At 40.4% G+C, this 22152-nt stretch overlaps 1 protein-coding gene across 1 annotated transcript in view; it reads left to right on the top strand.

Annotated features, from left to right (window-relative positions):
- The first annotated feature begins 7116 nt into the window (after positions 1 to 7116).
- Positions 7117 to 22152, top strand: part of dacha (dachshund a) — a 954430-nt gene continuing 939394 nt past the window's right edge. The window contains exon 1 of the mRNA XM_060935796.1: positions 7117 to 7709. Coding sequence (XP_060791779.1) covers positions 7213 to 7709 — 497 coding nt within the window. The 5' untranslated portion in view covers positions 7117 to 7212. The remainder of the gene's footprint in view (positions 7710 to 22152) is intronic.

Raw genomic sequence — 22152 nt, 5'->3', positions numbered from 1 at the left:
GTGCCCCTAAAGGCTGAGCTAATTTCACGTGCCGTATGATAGAGTCCCCTATAACCAGAGCTCTTTCAGGTTTCTCAGTGGGTGCATCACTAAGGAGAGCAAACCTGTTCGACACGTGACGCGGAGAGGAGTGGTGCTCCCGTGGGCGAGCCTCAGCGGTAGCTTTGGCTCTACGCTTATGCCGCCGAGCCGTCACCCATTCGCCCCGCTGTAAGGGCTCTAATGCCGGAGTTGGGGGATTGCTAACTCCACCTAGGGCATCCAGACTTTCCCTAACAGAAACTACACTGTTCTCACGCTCACTAACCTGCTCTAAAGCCTGGACACGCGCTTCTAGCACTGAAATCTTCTCCGTCAGAGAGCTAACTAATCTGCACTTATCACAAGTAAAGCTAATAGAGCTATCGCTAGTGACGGAGGAAGAATGACTAAACATCCTGCACTCAGCATACTGAACAGGCTGAAGGTGTGCCATGATGAAAAGATTCACGTACCTTAAATGAAGATCTGTTGATATTAAAGCAGATCAGATGGCCTCCGCTTGTGGAGGAGAAAAAAAGAAAGCTTCCGGTCTCAGGGTTCTTCCGAAAAAAGAAAGAGAAAAAAACCGGAAAAAAAAAAAACCGGAAAAAGGAAAGCGAAAGTGAAAAGTACAAAAATGAAAGCGACAGTATAATAAAAATGAAGACGATACTGGAAATTTATTTATAGAAAAAAAGTTAAAAAAGGATTAGTAATTAACGCCGGCACTCGCGGGAAAAAAGATTCGGCGCGAACAACTCAGGAAACAGGAAGTGCGTCAGAGCAAACTACACACGTACACGAGAATAGCTCAAAATACTAACAAAATAGCTAACAGGCATATAGTCCAATACAGCAGGCAGAAATCATAAATCGGGGACAGGCAAAGGTCGAGCGAGGCACAAGCAGATTATCAGAGGCACAGACAAAAGCAGAATCAAAATACAAACATGAGTTGAAAAGAACAGGAAGACAATCAAAACACACAGCTCACTCAGTAATGGTCAAGAGAGAATACAATACTTCACAATGTGAGTGAATTCTCTGTTGTTTTAAGCACGTGCTGGTTGTGCTCCAAATCAGCAACAGGTGTGCATGTAATTAGTCTTTGAGACACACACACACAGCATGCTCCATGCGTGAGCACGAGTGTGCAAAGGCGTGACAATTCACATTAGCTAACTCTTTGCAACAGTGGCACAAAGAACAAAAATAGTGAATTCGAGCATGGTTCTAGAAAGGTCATAGAAATTTTTTTTTGTATTGCTCTTCTTGCCAGTTGTGGAAAACAAAACACTTAGACTTATTACCTCACCACAATATAGTTAAGTTACCTTCTAGCAAAACATCTATCCATCCATCCATTATCTGTAGCCACTTATCCTGTTCTACAAGGTCGCAGGCAAGCTGGAGCCTATCCCAGCTGACTATGGGCTAGAGGCGGGGTACACCCTGGACAAGTCGCTAGGTTATCGCAGGGCTGACACAGAAACAAACAACCATTCACACCTATGGTCAATTTAGAGCCACCAATTAACCTAACCTGCATGTCTTTGGGGGAAACCAGAGCACCTGGAGGAAACCAACAGACATGGGGAGAACATGCAAACTCCACAAAGAAAGGCCCCTGTCGGTGACTAGGCTCGAACCCAGAACCTTCTTGCTGTGAGTGACAGTGCTAACCACTCCACCACTGTGCTGCCCCTTCTAGCAAAACAGTGTTGTTTTAATGTAAACTGAGACAAAATGCTGGCATGCACTTATTTTAGCTAATATTAACTAGCTAACTAGTTAATGTTAATGTCAACTAACATTTTCTTATTTGGCTCGTTTTAATTTTAACTAATTCTTTTTGCAAATCTGGAAAACACAAAGCATGAGACTTACTACCTCACCACATCAGTCAGTATAATACAGTCAGTATAATAAAACTATCTTTCAGCAAAGATATGTTGTGAACGGTATGTAAACTGAGACAAAATGCTGACGTGCTAATTTTAGCTAGCTAGAACACTGTAAATATGAAGCTTTTCAACGGCTGTGTTATAACAGTGTTCTAAATGACAGAAAATTCGGTTGGAGAAAGTCTCAGTTATTTTTTTACATGGAAAAAAAAGAGAGAGAGAAAATGGTGACTTACTCAGAGGACGTTGACGTATTCATGCAGCTGTGGACCAGTGGCGGCTGGTAGTCTTTCAAACAGGGGAGGCTGGTCGGTTACGATATTTCCAGATTTTAAAAGAAAAAAGAAAAAACACATCAATTTTGCCCATACTCTTGCCTCTGATCTGGCTGATTGTTGGCAGGGTCACAAACTGTGAAATAACAGGTTCTTTTGGCCCATTAGCCTACTGTCCAATATACATGATGGTGCTGTTTGGGGGGGGGTAATCTCATCTCATCTCATTATCTGTAGCCGCTTTATCCTGTTCTACAGGGTCGCAGGCAAGCTGGAGCCTATCCCAGCTGACTACGGGCGAAAGGTGGGGTACACCCTGGACAAGTCACCAGGTCATCACAGGGCTGACACATAGACACAGACAACCATTCACACTCACATTCACACCTACGGTCAATTTAGAGTCACCAGTTAACCTAACCTGCATGTCTTTGGACTGTGGGGGAAACCGGAGCACCCGGAGGAAACCCACGCGGAGAACATGCAAACTCCACACAGAAAGGCCCTCGCCAGCCACGGGGCTCGAACCTGGACCTTCTTGCTGTGAGGCGACAGCGCTAACCACTACACCACCGTGCTGCCCCCCCGGGGGGGGGGGGGGGGGGGGGGGGGGGGGATATTTTAACATTTTATATTTTAAAATTGTGGCATGTTGTTTAAAAATTGATCATTATTGAAAGCAGCTCTTTGTCAGGAACCTCAGCAGTAACAGCAGAGTGCTCTGGAATAGGCACAAGCACTGACCTTGGGGAGCCAAACATAGAGCTGGGTGCCACACATTTCATTCAATGACACTTTCCCTATATTTTACTTATTTTGACTGAGAAATGTTTTATTGACAATTTTGATAACGCTTCACTTTTAATCCAGGTCTGTAGTGTGAAATGTTCTCGGCTGTGTTTTTGTTTAAAAATGGTTTCCAAATTGTAGCTGTGTTTAATTCATATCCAGAAAAATATAGATTCCAATATACTCAGCATAAACAATTTAAATAGATTCTATATTTTTGGTCCATCCATGACATATTACTAAAGTAGCCTATTTACTGTTGTTGATGTGGGTCACTTGCTGTTAGCCAATTCACTTTTTCGTACCAGGAGAGCTGAAAGGAACGAGTATTATTCCCTACCTTTTTCACCAAGTCAATTTGAGGCATTGGTCTAACCTGCTCTTTAATTTTTTCCTCGAAAGGAAGACTGGCAAATGGCTTCGCCAAAATTAAATCAGCAATGCTTCTTGCTAGCTGACTAGCCCCCTCAAGTTCAAGTTCAGTCACTCAAATAAACGAAATTTCTGGAACTAAGATAGCAAACTTGACAACACTATATTTACACTTTATTTACAATGAAAATATATACAAACTAAAAAAGCTGGTAGAAACCATATGTAATGAATGAAATCGAAATGTAAGCTGATCTCTTACAAAACACCACAGCACTTGCGAATCCGCATGGGACTGAACTGAGATTCACTGCTGCCTGTCTATATTTGAAACGAGCTGTCAATCAAAGAAAATATCCGGCCGCTTTCACCAGTCACCAGTCTCCTCGCGGAAACTGCCATGTCCCTCCCACTGTGAGGCTGGGAGTCGTTGGGAGGGCGTTTTCGCAGTATTTGTCCAATAACCGTCTTGCATTTTGAGATTGAAAAGCGCATAGCTCCCAAATGCCATTGAAGTCCACTGAGGCTGGGAGTCCGGTGGGCGGGCGTTTTCGCAGTATTTGTCCAATAACCGTCTTGCATTTTGATATTGAAAGCGCATAGCTCCCAAATGCCATTGAAGTGTACTGAGGCTGGGCTGCATCGCGCTGTCACGGGGGGGGGGAAACTCACGCACACATTAGGCGAACTGGAGAAAGTTATAACGGAATGATTTCGCACTGTAGTTGGGTTGAGCACATATTTCTATGATTCTGTATCTGAAATAGCAATGTTATAAGGTCGGCTATAACATAAGCCTAGCGCAATTCATCCTACACGATGTTCGTCATTTTTAGAGGAGGCTGAGCCTCCCTCGTTGTCTTAGAGCAATCGCCCGTGCTGTGGACATCTGTGACAAAAGGTTGAGCCAGTTGTAATGTGGCTGTGCCTTTGTGGTGACAAAGACTGGCTGGCAGATGTGCTCCAAGATTGAAATCAACAAAAATAAAAGGCAAGCTGCAAAACCACCTTTTACAAGAAAGCAAAAAGATCTTGTTACGTCGGGGTTTTTTTTGATCCCGCACTCTTCTTTCACCTTCCCAATATGCTCAGCTGTTTACAGTAAAGTTTACATTTATGAATGTAAATATAATGGCATTCTCTTAAAGTACTGTAATCACCTTTTTTCCCCTCTCAGATTGCATTGCACTTTACAGTATGATACTGTGTGACATTAATCCAGCATAATACTGCTGAGACTTCACTGTAAATTTGCATCAAAAATTTACAGTGATCCATTTTATACAAATGTACAGTGCACTGTATATAAATAATACTAATAAATTTAATTGAAAATTAATTTAAAAAGCGTAAAAAATGTGCAGTGGACTGAAGGACACATTCTGCAGTGAGACATGAACATGCATAACTTATTAGCATACACACAGAAAAAAAATCCTGCACATCAATTTTAGGGGGACACTGAAGGTGTGATATGTGCATATGTTTCCCATGGAAATGCTAATCAGCAATATATTCAGATTATATAAGAGACAACGAGGGGGAAAGTGTAATTGAAGACCCAGGGGGGGAAAATGTGTCTAATTTTCCAAAGTGCCAACAAGCTTTTTAATTTCCACGGGTTCTTGGCAAGAATTTGCATGGCATTTAAGAACTCATTACAATATTAATCTTCCATGTGAAGTTGTTGCAGCTCAAAGGTTAGGTATGATTACTATATTAATTTTATGGCAACTTTTTGGCTCCATCATTCTCGTTTGGAAGGTTTGATTTTATTCACGGCATTGAAATTACATAATCAAATTATGCTGGATGCATGAAAACAAACTGTGTTCATGTAACTAAGTTCAGTCAAGTGAATCGATGAATAAAGTAAATTCAGTTAGCTTTTTCTTCAGTGGGTTGTGTCATGTGCCCTCCCCAGTTCTTAAACTTGCTCTGATGAAACAAACGTCACTGAAAAAGGGACTATGTGGTCGGTCAGATTAAGAGAAAAAAATATTTTATACATTATCTTTAAAACGTGATTTCCTTGCTAATACTACATTTAATGTAAATATATCGAATCTACTAGTTTAAATTATGTAGCGTGAATGTAATCAATTCACGTTTTTACCAACATGATCCAACACATTCCACGTATGTAACGATAGGCAGAGGGTAACGCTCACGCCTCACAACGCCAAGATCTTCCGTTAAATCTTGAGTGCAGGTGACGCCACAGGGTTCGGTTCTATTTCATGGCTTTGAAAATACATGATCAAATCATTTTGGATGTACGCAAACAAAACGTGTAAATGTAACTCAGTTCATTCACGTGTAACCGATGTACACATTTGTATTAAATACATTTAAAAAAACCATTTATTTATTTATTTATTTTAGTTTTATGACATAAACGTCAAGTAAATATGCAGATCAAACATCAAATAACACTGTCCCCTGTCATTATGTCCGTAAAAATAATGGTAGACATTATCCTAGTAAAACACAGTTAAATCAATCGTATCGTATAATAGTAAGTTTTACCTGTAATAAATATATTAATTAAAAATGTATAAATATATTAAAAATATATTTATAAATTTATGCAGGCTGCGTCCCAAATGGCAATATGCCTTCCATTTCGAACAAAACTACTGCAGCACACTAGTAAGCTAGTGATTATGATAAGGCTTACTTCCGAGACACTTCAATCATTCTAGTTAATGTTGTTTAACCTTGTTACATATTGTCTGGCTGACTGAGTGCTTATTAATTATTAGTTCTACAACATAGGGAAAAAATTGAATAAGTAGTTACATATGCGAGAGAAAAAAGTGGGCTTAATATGGTTTCTTAATTATTATAGACGCAATAATGTAGCGCTACATCTCGATTTCTTTTGGACATTGTAGCGGCAGTGTGCGGTTTGCGACATAGGTACCGTGTCGGTGAGCTTACAAACGGCTGCATAGAGTTGGAATGAACAGTTGGCCGCAAAAGTTTGCAACCCCCATGGTGTCTGAGTGAAAAACGGAACATGTTGCTTCTTTCAAGTTGTAAATTCAAGACGTTAAAAATGAAATGTGAGAGCATTTAGCAATAAAACGATTCAACATGATAGTCCAAAACATACTTGCTTAATTTCAAGAGAATCACAAGAAAAATGTCAGAGTTGTCATATCTGCTGGTTCGCAAACCTAATTTGAAGAAGGCAGTGTCTGGCACATGGCTGAATAATAATAAGCTGTAACAGTCATGAAACTTAAGGGGCGAGTTTATCTAATTACTGAGAGGACGGACACGTTGCTCAGAGGACACGAAAAAGCGGACGCAGGCAGTTATAAAGGCAAACTATGCATTCAAAATTTCAGAAAGGGAAACGTTTAAACTGATAATTTATTCGTAACATAGGCCTGTTGCTAGCCCACTTATGGTAATCTAATGAAAGAACACAGCGAATGTATTGTCCAGCACAGCAAAATATTCTTTTGTATAAACTTGTCTTCTTAATTTTTCCTAAGGGTTTCAAACCTCTGTACGTTCCGAAACTTCTGTTCCACTACGCGCCGCTAATAACAATAGGTTTCTGACAGCAGAGCGCCAGGGAGGGGAAGGCGCGCGTTGTGGCGCCGCTCATTGGTGGAAAGAGATGTCAGTTCACTCGACGGTGGGTTTGGCTTAATGCATCCGCTGGGTCGCTGTCCTCTTCATTGTAAACCGTCCCGTCCACGAGGAGCTTGCTAGTTTTCCCTGTCGGATGAGAAGCACCGCGTGAAATAAAGCGGGGAAAGGGGAGCGAGCAGAGCAAATTGGTGCGTACGAGAAAGAAAATAATATAAGGGAAAAGGTAAAGAACTTAAAGAAATATGGCTGTATCGGCAACTCCGCCGGTGCTTTCTCCGAGCTCGACACCGGGCGCAGGCGCTTTATTCCGGCCCGACACGCTTTACTCCAGCCCAGCCGAGTCATCGAGGCTAACCAGCAACATGATCAATGCCTTCCTCACCAGCGGAGGAGGCGGCCATGCGAGCAACAACGGTTCCATTGGAACCACCAGTAATAGCAGCAATAACGAGTGCAAAATGGTTGACGTGCACGGGGTCAAAGTGGCCTCGTTCACCGTAGACGGCCAGGAGCTGATCTGCCTACCACAGGTGTTCGACCTGTTCCTGAAGCACCTTGTCGGCGGCCTGCATACCGTCTACACGAAACTCAAGCGACTGGACATCTCGCCTGTGGTATGCACAGTGGAACAGGTGCGCGTGCTACGTGGCCTCGGCGCAATCCAGCCTGGCGTGAACCGCTGCAAGCTCATCAGCCGTAAGGACTTCGAGGCACTCTACAGCGACTGCACGAACGCCAGGCGAGTAACGCATGGCACAGCACAAACTTCATTTGGAGTTTTCATTAAGACTTCGTTCTTTGCATGCACATTCAAGTAACGCAGTTCAGTCATACAGCGAAACTTTAGGGGTTCCTTTCAGTTATGTTCTTTTCCTGCACAATCCAAGTAACACAGTTCAGCATCAAACTGCGAATTTCGGGCTTAGCTTCTGGATTTATCTAGATTTATGCACTCAACATAATCACAACTTAAGCAACTTCCATTACTTTCGTGCCGAATTTCAAAGTGTCTGTTTTAGAATTATACTCTGAACAGTTTTAGAACCAGATTCAGTTGATTGGTTGCATACGCCTACGTCATTTTTGCGCTTATAACGGCAGCATTTTGAACAACGAAACTATGGAATTAATTAACAGCTTGTCCCTCTCTGGCGAACAGATTTGAATGTATGCTCACTGACTATGAAAAAGCCCCTGCAAGCTATGAGCAGAAAGTCTTTGCTAACAGCAAATATGCGCACTTTTGGTGCCTGAAAATTATTCCCACTCGCAGTTCTACAGGAGGCAGACCTCAGACTTCTGGCTGGCTTTGTTAACCACCGAAATAAGCTGAGAGATGTCGTTTCTGCTAGTTTACATTAGCCTGTGTTGTTGGGGTTCAGTTTCTATCATAGGCTACGCGAGCAGTTCGTCTCGATCGTCCCGCCGGAGGAGCGAAAACTAAGTGTGAAACAAGTAGATTGTGTTTATAAATAAATAAAAGGAAATGGTACTAATGCACTGTTGCTTAATATGATTCATAAATTTATAAATGCACTTTAAGACAATAAAAAAGCATGCAAGGCGCACACTGGCCCTTCTAACTCGGCAACACCATGTTATTCTGATTTAAAGCAAACTTAGGTGTGATATGAAATTCTTATGATTCAATTTGAGTAAAACATATTTGTACAAAAAAACTATCCGGGTTATTGGTTATTTGAGACAAATTTATAAAGGTTTGACGTGACCTCACGGAGAGGATCACCCACGCACGCATCCTCTGCATTAGCGTCTCCTCTGCTGTTCCTCCAGAGAGAACTTGCATTAGCGTCTCCTCTGCTCTTCCTCCAGAGAGAACTTATAGTGTGTGTGCGCGCGCGCGCCCGTCCTATATTCCCAGATTTTGTACCCTGAGCTTTGCCGTTAATTCAGGTGAAGTGAATTGAGATTTTATTCAATTGAAGTATTTCTACTTTTATTTCACACCACAGTGAGTTTTAGCTTATTATTTAATTGATTTTTTTTGCTTTGTTTTGTCAGTTAAAAACACTGATAAAACGCTATTACACATTATACTGGTATTACACGTGACATCCATGTGAACAAAGCCTTATTTGCTGAGGCAATTGGACTAAATGCAGGTCCTAATTGCCAGCAGGCAAGATACTACTACTACTACTACTACTACTACTACTAGTAATAATAATAATAATAATAATATATTCTATTAATATAGTCTATTATTGGTAGTACTTTCCACTTATAAAACATTCATTTAATCCCAAGCAGGTGTACGGAATTAGGTATGTAAAAAAAGTGCCCAACTTTTATGTACAAGTTATTATTGGATACGCCCACAAAAATATTACGAGAGAGAGAGAGCATCTAGATCCCCCCCATGGTTCGGTAATTAACCCTTTACTGCAGCCCCCTTCTTCCCCACCACAACATTCACGATCCAACCAAACACTTTATTGGGTTTTGCGCTTTTCACAATCGATTTGTCTCGCATCTATTCAGCACAAACCCACAGACTTTAACCTCTTGCCTCGTTTATTTTACAATTTTGCATTGCACGACCGTCACATTACACGGTAGTGTAGGCTTCTGAACTAAATTAAACTGTGTTTAAATACGTCTTTTGATCATCGTTTATGTAATTCACATGTACGTATTTCAAATATCCCACAACAGCGGGGATGAGAAGGATGTTGAGTGTAAAATGTGCGCAAGCAGACCTCTCTCTCTCTCTCTCTCTCTCTCTCTCTCTCTCTCTCATTCTCATTTGCTCGCCGTTAGACTCAGCAAACAGCGAAGCATTGACCAACAAGCTATGGAGTAAATAAAGAATTGGCCTATTTGAGATTGTAATCAGAAGGATTTCCACAGCATCTTTAAACCCACCAAGGACAATTTAAACACACAGAGTAAAAAGAAAAAAGGCTACTCTCGTAACAGCCTGTTTTTACGAGTCCGCAGCCAGCAATTGATCTCCAGCTTTTTAAAAATTGCATTCATTATTTATTTTAAATATTTTTGCGAGCTAAACAAGAAGTTTAACTAGACTAGTTTATACATAAGGAACGGAGCGGCACTTAGATAATTTATGTCAGCCGAAAACGGAGAAACTCATATCCCAAATGCGCTGATTTGTTCTAAAGTCTGTACGTGGCTGATTTCCTCCATTCATTTTTCAAGTGCCTTTATTTATTTATTTATTTATTTATTTATTTTTAACGTTTTAACTCCCACTGTCACGGTCTGGGTGACACTTTTGAGACTTTTAGATTAGCTGATTAAAAATGATATTCCTGATACGCCTATCACCTAAATGGTCTTACCTGTATGAACAATGTAAAAAAAAAAAATAAATATTTTTATTTTATTTTAATTAATTGGCTCTAACAATGAAGTCGGTAGGCCTAACATAACACGGCTTTAATTATATGCACTCTTACCAAAAGCCATGTCTTTATTCTTTAAGGGCAGGTGAATAATGAAGGTCATAGGAGAGAGGGAGAGAGAGAGAGAGAGCGTGCGTGCGTACTGATCAGCGAGAGACCGTGCGTCAAGCTGCCTGTAACACGTGTAATGTGCAAATCGGTCGGTCCTTACGGACATTTTTTTCTCTCTTCACACACCGCCTACTGTTTCTCTCACCTAACTCAGGCTGGACTCAAACAGTGAATAATGGAAAAGTTAACTAATTACTGGGGACTTGAGGAATATCTGACACACACAGACTGTCTGTTCTTATCTCTTTAGATCAACATTAAATGTTAGATAGCTAACAATGATGCATCCACCCTTTCTAGTTTTCTGTTAGTTTATTATACATCCGCTCCTTCTGACATTCTTGTGCAGTAAATTAATTAAAAAGATTTACCCCGCGCGGGCCAAAAGGGGTTCAAAGGCTCAATTTACTGACCCATTTCACGAGGTCAAACTGGAAAAAATCTCTCACCTTACCCAGACTGCGTGGCATTTGCACTCGTTGACACGGTGCTTTCGAGCGCATACATAGTCTACATGTGTGTCCAACTGCCTGAACTAAAAAAAAAAAATAATAATAAAATAATAATAATAATAATAATAATAATAAGCAGTTTGCCATGCAAAGAAGCTTTAGCAGCACTAAGGTTGTGGCAATACCTTTAACATGCACATTATTTATGTTCATATTCTCGGTTATGTTTTATGTTCCTGGTTTGCTTTTCGAAGCTTTTAAATGAACAGTTGAGCATGAAATGCTTGCAAGACTAAGTGCGACTAAAGATTAAAATCCGCCCTCCTCCCTGTTTTTGAAGTTAACATTCCAGTATCAACGACCTTTCTCCGCATTAGATTTATGACATTCCATTGTAAAAGCAAAGGTTGAAATACTTTGATATTTTATTGCCCGGGGTAGGGTGGATGGGGTTAGTTAGCTACCCTTTCTCTCATCGTAACACAGCCTGTGACCATGCGAGCCCTCATTAATGTTCCCAAACGTAGCGTTTTAAATGGCTCCTGCGCGTAACTGACCAATTACTACAGTTAAAGTAAACATGCTGTCAATTAGGCCTGACAGTAACGCGCCGCACGCATCTTCAGCCACGTACAATTCAGGGCCCACCGTAAGGCTATGCTCATTCCATGTAGCTGGGCGAGGAACGATGTCCTTTTTTTTTTCATTTGTCATTTTTAGGTTTCAGGTTTTGTCAGATTCCTCTAGCAGCTGTAAATAAATGTGACAACTACAGTAAAAACTCTGAGGTAACCCGTTAAACTCCTATGATAACTTTTCATATTAATGTCACCATAGTTACTGAAATATTTTATGGTGGTTACTGATTATTATGTTTTTAGATAATTAACTGAATAATGAGTTTAAGGGGTTAAGAAATTTAGTGGAACATATGAACTGTGGTTAACTGTTTCCATTACAAGCTGCTAGCCTTCTATTGATAGCTAGTTTTGATAATTATGGGGCATTTATAGTATCACTATAAGATGACAGTATCATTCTAAAATATTAAAATAAAAATTAAAATGGACATTATAACTAAAATTAAACCACCACTACACTGCAAAACCCGATAAGGTCACTGAGCTCAAAAATTTTATTGAAACCGATTGCGTAAAAATTTTTGAGGTAAGTAACTTAAATTTTTTAAGGTAAGATTTCTTAAAAATTACAATTAAGTGTAACTATAGTGTAATTTTTAAGAAATCTTACCTTAAAAAATTTAAGTTACTTACCTCAAAAATTTTTACGTAATCAGTTTCAATAAAATTTTTGAGCTCAGTGACCTTATCGGGTTTTGCAGTGTACGATACTTTTGTAATTGTCAGAGCATGCTGTTAAAATTAATCAACCCCTTCTAATTTAACAACACTGTTGTGTATATACTATTGTCACAAACACATTCTCTGCTCAAAGAAAAATGATTTGACTATCATGTGGGTACGATTTTATTGTATGCTGCTTAAATTTCCAGCAACCCCACCGCAACATGCCTGCCCATGTCCCTGGTCATTTATGTTGCTCATGGGACAAAGAAAGACCACATATGAATGTGAACATGTGCACTAGGGATGTGTTACATCCCTAGTGCACATTAAATCAGATATACAGCGTTTACAGCATTCATTCATTAATCCTTAGTGCCTGGTCATGATGCTGTAAATCAGGCTACTAGTTTGTTAATATTTTGGAAAATAGAGCAGATTAAATTAATGAGAAATTAGTAGTTCATGGGCTGGAACAAACAACAATAATAACTGAGTGAGCGGGAATAAAAACAAAAACAAACATTCTCATTCACATTTCTATTTTAAGAAAAAGAATAAAACTCGTCCAGTTTAGACCATACCCACTTTGGGTTTAAATTTGAATATAAATTGAGATCCAAATATTTGGAGCACTAAACAGGTGCAGATAATGGCAGTGTGTTACATCCCTAGTGCACATTAAATCAGATATACTTGTCAGTTTTTCAGGAAATTACAGGATTATTCTCAAAATAAATAGTCATATAATAGATATATAATGGCATGTGCAATATGTTCATACCAAGCCAAGAGACACATACTGAAATTTCCAAAACACCCATTAAAAAATAGGTAGCATTAATAATACAGCATGCTCTAAACTGTTAGGAAAAATGTGGACATGCAGGGTTACCTGGAGCCTATCCCAGCTGACTATGGGCAAGAGGCAGGGTACACCCTGGACAAGTCGCCAGATCATCACAGGGCTGATACATAGAGACAAACAACAATTCACACTCACAGTCAATTTAGAGCCACCAATTAACCAAACCTGCATGTTTCTGGGGGAAACCAGAGCACCTGGAGGAAATCTACACAGACAGAACATGCAAACTCCACACAGAAAGGCCCCTGTTAGTGACTAGGCTCGAACCCAGAACCTTCTTGCTATGAGGCGACAGTGCTAACCACTACACCACCAGCACGGTGTGGAAGTGTTGGGTGCATAATGTTAAATGATTTGTATACAGAACTGTTGACTGATCTGTTTTTGAAGTGGCATTTGGAAAGCATGTTTTAATTTTATGTCATGAGTTGTGAGACATGACAACTGAAAGATGTCTGTGAAGATTCTCAGTCATACAGGTACATAGTAATCTGTGGTTGGTAGAAGAGAGCAACTGGACTTGCTTGAAGATTCTTGAAAACATTTCACCTCTCATCCAAAAGGCTTCCTCAGTTCTGTCTGACTAATAGGGAGTATCAGGTATTTATCCTCTCATGGATCATCATAGAATCCGAATTAGAATTCTGATGGCTGCATTGTAGGTGGCTGATAAAAGATGTCTTAGACACCCACCTCTGTTCAGTGATGGTCGTTCCAGGTTGACAAAAATGAATGATCCTCTCTGGCTAAGATGTCTGCCAGCTTTCTGGAAGTCCTCTCATACTCCCACACCAGACATGTTTCTATGCACTTTGGGATGAGATCCCTTCGACTGGTGTGGGAGTATGAGAGGACTTCCAGAAAGCTGGCAGACATCTTAGCCAGAGAGGATCGTTCATTTTTGTCAACCTGGAACGACCATCACTGAACAGAGGTGGGTGTCTAAGACATCTTTTATCAGCCACCTACAATGCAGCCATCAGAATTCTAATTCGGATTCTATGATGATCCATGAGAGGATAAATACCTGATACTCCCTATTAGTCAGACAGAACTGAGGAAGCCTTTTGGATGAGAGGTGAAACGTTTTCAAGAATCTTCAAGCAAGTCCAGTTGCTCTCTTCTACCAACCACAGACAACTGAAAGAGGAATGCACAGTGTGCCAGTTTTGTATCTTGGGTGTGATTCAGTAAGAGAACTTAAATGTGACAGATGGAGAAGACTTTTCAAGCAAGATGGAAAATGACACTCACTGCAGAAGAGTGTATGAGGAGGCCTGCCAGAGCCACTGGTGTCATTTTGACTTTGAGTCTCCTTCCTGAGCTTAATGACACATCTGCACCCGGCCTATATTTATTACAGTCATGTAGAATAAAATTGATTGTCTCCTAAAATTAATTTTTGCTTTGCCTCTAGCAGTGCTTTAATGGAGGACACTGGGCTCCATGCAGGAGTATACTGTTTAATCACATTAATATTACAGCCCCTAGGACAGCTAAGATAATTGTACAAACGAACACAGAAATATGCATCCCCAGCTTTTATGATGGAATTATGCAGATAACTTATCTCAAGCCCTTCTGAGCACTAATCATCTAATTAGTGCTGATCCCTTAAATGGTTATTTTTTTGTATGGTGATTCAGAGAAGCAGGGACCATAAAATTGAAAATGACACTACGATCAGTGTTATGTTGAAGCAGGCTCTGGAGGAGATGATTCGGAGACATTTCAAGGACTTGAGATATAAGCTCCCTTTAATCCACAATTGCTGCTTTTTCAGAAATATTATTTTCCCCCCACATTAATCAGAGTTTTGACACTAAGCTTACAGTTTGATGGGCAGGAAGCATTTCATGGGGGAGAACTTAGTCCAATTTCAGGAATATTACAACACAAGTTACATATGTAGCATTATTTTCATGAGTTATGGCACATTCATGTTTCTTGGTTAAGTAGTTTTTTAATTTTTGGCCCTGCCCAAAGTACCCCTCCCTCCATGAGAAGCACAGGGCAGTTTTGCTCTCTCAAGCCCCTGGTCATGGCTGTGTCATCATTGGGATTTGAACTAGTGAGCTCCAGATTATAGAGTAAACACGTTTGTGTTGCACTACTTGCGAGCCCATGATTGGGTCATTTTATATCAGATAGGTGCTTGGTATCCCAATTGCCTGGCTGAATATTTCATGACAGCCTGTACTTCATAACTACCTGTACGCATAGCAGCTGTCAGAGGTTTTGGGCAGGGTGGTTTGTATATTGAGCCAGTTAGTGGAGGTTAAAGGAACAGTCCACCATATTTCCATAATGAAATATGCTCTTATCTGAATTGAGACGAGCTGCTCCGTACCTATCCGAGCTTTGCGCGACCTCCCAGTCAGTCAGACGCAGTCAGACGCGCTGCCACTCCTGTTAGCAATGTAGCTAGGCTCAGTATGGCCAACGGTATTTTTTGGGGCTGTAGTTAGATGCGACCAAACTCTTCCGCGTTTTTCCTGTTTACATATGACCAGTGATATGAAACAAGTTCAGTTACACAAATTGAAACGTAGCGATTTTCTATGCTATGGAAAGTCCGCACTATAATGACAGGCATACTAACACCTTCTGCGCGCTTCGGCAGCACATTGATACGGAGCTCAGATATCAATGCGCTGCCGAAGCGCGCAGAAGGTGTTAGTACGCCTGTCATTATAGTGCGGACTTTCCATAGCATAGAAAATCGCTACGTTTCAATTTGTGTAACTGAACTTGTTTCATATCACTGGTCATATAAACCTATGTAAACAGGAAAAACGCAGAAGAGTTTGGTCGCATCTAACTACAGCCCCAAAAAATACCGTTGGCCATACTGAGCCTAGCTACATTGCTAACAGGAGTGACAGCACGTCTGACTGCGTCTGACTGACTGGGAGGTCGCGCAAAGCTCGGATAGGTACGGAGCAGCTCGTCTCAATTCAGATAAGAGCATATTTCATTATGGAAATATGGTGGACTGTTCCTTTAAAGCAGTAAATTGATGGTTCAAGTGAGCACCTCACATAGCTTTCGTATGGTGAAAAGAGCAGCTGGTGAGCTCTGAGAAAATGATGACTTTGCCCCAGCTACAGTCAGTTGTATGCGCCATCTGAAGAGTGATCAGAATTTCCACTGGAATCACATAGCTCCAGGAGTGAATGAATGTGATCAGGCCGAACACAATTTAAATATGAATATGGATTGGACAATAATATTAATCTAATATGAATATCTTTATGCAGATCCGTAACAAATCAACAACATTTATTTATTTATTTACTTACTTACATATTTATTTTTGTGTGTGTCTGTTTTTCAAGGCAATGTAAAACTTAAAGGGCACATTTATGAATCGGAAACCATGATAGTGACTTTTTTCTGAGACCAAAGGGATCAAAGGCTAATACAATTATTGTTCACTGCTGGATTAGAAGTCACATGTCAGATGTCAGAACCACTGCTTTTCAAATAGAATACTAAAAATTAATCAAGGAAGGTTATAAACAAAAGATATGTGTATGGCATTGAAACAGATGAGAGAGAGAAAATGTGTGTGTGTGTTTATGTGTGCCTGGGTTGAATCAAGAGAATCCCTGGGTATGCAATGACATCATGATCAGTTCTAGTGCTCTGGATGGATCTGTGAAGAATTAATTCTATCAGTGCTTGCCCTGGGCAACCTGGGTTCAATTTTACACACACACACACACACACACACACACACACACACACACACACACACACACGTTTGTCTTACTATTCCTTGTGAGGCCCCTTTGTTGACATAATTCTTAATGCAGCTAATTATTGCTGACACCTAAAGCTAACCCTAACCTCAACCTCAGTAACCAAGAAAACTGATTTACTTTTTAAAATAAAAGTTGCATTTTTTTTTCCTAAAAATCAGTTTTCTTGTTGCATCTTGTCAGACACCTGCTGAAAAGAATGCATATAGAATTTACCCCAAATATTGATGCAGAAATTTGCAATCCCTTTTTTGAGTAAATGTTACCTCATGTTTTACCGAGTAAGGTTTAACCTATTTTAGTAAGTAATAGCGGAGTTGCTTGTGCGCGCAAAGTGTGGAACTCCCTAATTAATAGAAATGCATCGACCTGATTTTTAATGACTTGACTGTATGACATCCGTATGTACAACAAATGACATAGCCTACATGTACCACCACAGGGAACCCGATTGCAAGGACAAGACAACGTATCTCATAAACACTTGACCACTGGACAATGAAATTTGTGTCTTTATTTGCATAAAATAAATGGGTTTTTATCCAGTGCTTATTTTTAAATTGCTTTTTAAAAAATAATATGTGATTATTTACAAACACATTTTTCAGAAAATATTAATGGCAGTTTCATATAAAAGGGCAGTAGATGGGTGTAAGTGCAGGAGGAGTTTTATTGAAAACACGCTAGCAGAGTCAAATAACAGACAGTGAGGCACAGATAGGATATCAGAGGTAATACAATACTCACAATCCAAAAACACAAATATAGCCAAAACCAGAAAAGCAATACAAAATACAAGACTTTCACAAAGTCTGTGTGTTACTGAGAGTCCTTATATGTATGTTCTATGATTAAGCTCTAACCAGGAACTGGTGCATGCTAATTATTCATAACTGCGATGCATGTCTCATTATTGGTATCACTGTCACAAGACATTGCAGCAATTTTTTTTTATGTGAAATACACTACATTACACAATTTGATGGTTCATATGCTATAATATTATTAGTCTATCCAAGTTGATTTCTTGCCCTTGTAAATATTTTGCTCATGCACTCATCAGAAGCTTTGCTTTTATATTTGCAGTTCACATGCGGTAAATGTGCTAAAACATCATATTTTGTCATTCATCATGAGATTTTATTCCTTTACTTATTGAAAAGGTACTTTTAACATTTGAGTAATATAAATATTAAATTGCCAAATCTGTTAAAGTCCCAAATTTTACTTAATTATTTCAGCTTTGTTTGTTGTATATTTTATAGACCATGAATACAATTCTAATTGTATTACTGTTATTTTAATTACTCACATGATTTAATAGTAATCATGCCAAACTTTTATTGATCAAATTCTCAAACTGCTACACAGCATGACACACATCTCCCAAACAGTCAACTTTAAATGATGTTTGGATGTACATTAAACAGGCAAATCTTCAGCACAAGTCCAAAGATCCAACTGTGGAAGAAATAAACACTGTTAGAGTCATGCCTCTCAAATATTCACAAATTATAATATAACACTGGTGTAGAAATTTTACTGGTTTAGAGATCACTGTGTTGCTGTTGAATGAGAACTGAAACTTTCTGAAACTGAGTGCTTGTTCTGAAATCAGACCATCTCATGCTTATTAAGTTCATGATGCTGAACCAATTTAAATCCAAAATGGTGGGCAACAGAAATGAACTTACTCAATACACACAAAATATTTAGAATTAATGTGGCTACATATATGTGCAATCAGTAAATACTGATCAGTGCTAGCTCTAGCAGTTTTTACACAAGCTTGTCTGCTTTATTACTCATCTCATCTCATTATCTCTAGCCGCTTTATCCTGTTCTACAGGGTTGCAGGCAAGCTGGAGCCTATCCCAGCTGACTACGGGCGAAAGGCGGGGTACACCCTGGACAAGTTGCCAGGTCGTCACAGGGCTGACACATAGACACAGACAACCATTCACACTCACATTCACACCTACGGTCAATTTAGAGTCACCAGTTAACCTAACCTGCATGTCTTTGGACTGTGGGGGAAACCGGAGCACCCGGAGGAAACCCATGTGGACACAGGGAGAACATGCAAACTCCGCACAGAAAGGCCCTTGCCGGCCACGGGGCTCGAGGCCGGAACTTCTTGCTGTGAGGCAACAGCGCTAACCACTACACCACCGTGCTGCCCTGCTTTATTACTATTACTAGTTATATCATTAGGCTAAGGAGCAGTAGCTTACTAGCTGGATATGACTAATGCCGCTTTTCCACTACAAACGCGGCTGAGCCGTGCCGTGCTGAGTCGAGCTGAGTGGGGCTGTTGGAGTTGCATTTCGACTACAACCGCGCTGAACCGTGCTGGCTGGAAGTGGGTGGACACATTGGGTGGACGTCATGTGATGTCGTTAAGCAGCGCAAACAGTGACATCAGTGACCTTTTAAGCGGTAGTCTCACGACCCGAATAGTAAACAATAAACATGGAGTCGTTAGTGTTGCTGGTCTTGGTGCTGTGGCTTGTAGTCACCGACAACGCCAACAGATACTGGCAAGAGCGTATAGATGAGGCAAGGCGCATAAGGCTGCAGAAATTCTCGTAATTCGTAATTATTCTTCTGCTGGGTTTGCGGTGTTTACAGATCCCAGCGTGCTCGCGGGGCATGTGTGGGCATGTGAGGACACTCCTCCTCACCAATCAGTGCACAGGGGAGTGTCTGCTCACGCCCCCAGCCTCACTAGGCTCGCTTTGGCTCGCTTCAGCCCCACTCCAAAACGGTGCGAGTTTTAGGGGCTAAGCAGGGCTGAAGCGAGCCGAGTCGTGCTGTTTTTTGGTAGTCGAAACGCGAGCCGTGTCAGGCTGAAGTGAGCTGAAGCGAGCTGAAGTGAGCTGAAAAAGGGTAGTGGAAAAGGGCCATAAGTTAGCCACAATAATTAATGTTAGGTCACTATTTTACCATGGCTCATAAGCTATTTATTAAGATGTATGCGTACAACTGTGCTTGACTCCTAATTTTAGTATAAATCTGTGTAGTAATGTGCCAGGAGAGGTTGTTGTGTTAATTTCTCGAAGATAGCTACGAAGGAAACTCATTAAAGGACAGCAATTAGCATTAACCAGCAAGTTTGTGTTAGTTTAGCTGCAGTCAAGCGTGCATTAATTGGCATTCACAAATGAACTAAAACTACAGTCTATTCTTTGTCACAGAGGCAAAATATCTCTTACCTTAAACATCACACTTTTGAATGTCACAAACTGTGAATGTCAGGTATGCCAAAAAAAAATCTAACTGTAAAACTGAACCAGACGGAACTGGTTTCCTTCACCATATGGATTGTGATTGATGCACATGTCTGTGATTTGTAATTTAATTAGGTACATTTCCTGAGGCTTTTGCCTGTGGTAGATTTTACTTAAAGGGGTTGACTGCAAAGTCATCTGAAATTTTCATTTTTTTAAATTGTGTATGGCATTTTCCTATGTCTCGCAAGAACAATATCATGCAGACGAGATGTGATCATTTTGATGTGCTGAGGGTCACTTTTGTCCATTTTGGGACCGTTTTCCTACATCTTGAGGTAAACAGTATGGCCCTACGGAAATAGTCGAATGTGAGGGACTTTAACCAATTAGCACAACTATGGAGCTGCATCACACCAAGATGGCAATGCGCAGAAAACATTGTGACAATTAAAAATTTATCTTATTCCAGCAGATTGCATTATATCCAAAAGCTGAAACATGCAGGCATCACAGATCCATATAATTTACCCACAAATGTTTTTGTTTATGATGCCCACTGCTCTCTCTCTCTCTCTCTGTGTGTGTTTATATGTGTACGCGCATACATGCGCATTCACTGCTTCAGATGAATTGAACGCAGAGGAGGAATTTTGCTGTGCTTGAGTGTACTTGTGACAAAAATAAAAGCTTCTTCTTCTTAATTTACCCACAAATGTATTTATTCCACTTGAAAAGTGTATGGCAAACCAGCTACTGGATTTGGGACACTATTACATCCTGGACTATTTAGTATTTGGGACTTCTAAATACACTGTAGATGCATATGAATGTACAGATGCCTACCAAAACACTCTATGTCTGAGGACCCTCCAGATCTACTCCTTTACCTCATAAACACTATTAACAAAACATCTCATCTCATTATCTCTAGCCGCTTTATCCTTCTACAGGGTCGCAGGCAAGCTGGAGCCTATCCCAGCTGACTACGGGCGAAAGGCGGGGTACACCCTGGACAAGTCGCCAGGTCATCACAGGGCTGACACATAGACACAGACAACCATTCACACTCACATTCACACCTACGGTCAATTTAAAGTCACCAGTTAACCTAACCTGCATGTCTTTGGACTGTGGGGGAAACCGGAGCACCCGGAGGAAACCCACATGGACACGGGGAGAACATGCAAACTCCACACAGAAAGGCCCTCGCCGGCCCTGGGGCTCGAACCCAGGACCTTCTTGCTGTGAGGTGACAGCGCTAACCACTACACCACCGTGCCGCCCTTAACAAAACGTATATGACAAAAACTTGTTACCTTACTCAGTCATACTAGAGTCGGCGCACTCAGCGCCCACTCACGCATTCATAAAAGACTATTCACATGGTAACGGCATAATAATCACTTTCACTCTTTCGGTTTCGATTGGTTTCTCTTTCATGGTGGGAATGCCCACCATAAATAGGATAAACTCTGTCAGATGTAGTTTAGGTTATTTGGAGGTAAAACTTATTGTGAGATGGCATGCAGATTTTATGCGCTTCGGATGATTCAGGACAGCAATTCAATTCATGATTCATTTCATGATTCAGGACAGCGATTCAATTTCAGGACAGTGAATCAAATCATGATTCAATTCATGATTCAGGACAACGATTCAGTTCAATCTTGAGAACTGCAACACTGATGAGGAGTGGTGGCTTTTTTTATTTTAATTTGTAATTTTTATTTTTTATTGATTTTTTTTTACTTCGACTCGATCCAGCCAAAGATCAACTCAAGTAAGTGTTAATATTTCTTCTATTTATTATGAGCAGATTGGTTGATATGCATGCACTTTACTGCATACACAGGAAAAACGACTGAGTAATTTTTCCTGAGTTAAAAGTATTTTCCTCAAAATAGTTAATTTTGCTCAATTTTGAGTTTAGAGAGTAAAATTTGGATTTGGAGTGGGAGCAAAATTACATAGTAATTGTGTAACAGAGTAACAGAGTTGGTTGTGGCTCTGAACTGAGTAAAATAGTACAAGAGTTAATTTCAAGACACACTGAAGAGAGTCTCA

Source organism: Neoarius graeffei, chromosome 12 (genome assembly GCF_027579695.1).
Source record: "Neoarius graeffei isolate fNeoGra1 chromosome 12, fNeoGra1.pri, whole genome shotgun sequence".
Lineage (NCBI taxonomy): Eukaryota > Metazoa > Chordata > Actinopteri > Siluriformes > Ariidae > Neoarius > Neoarius graeffei.
The sequence above is the reverse complement of the archived record's forward strand: the minus strand, read 5'-3'. Positions and strand labels throughout refer to the sequence as shown.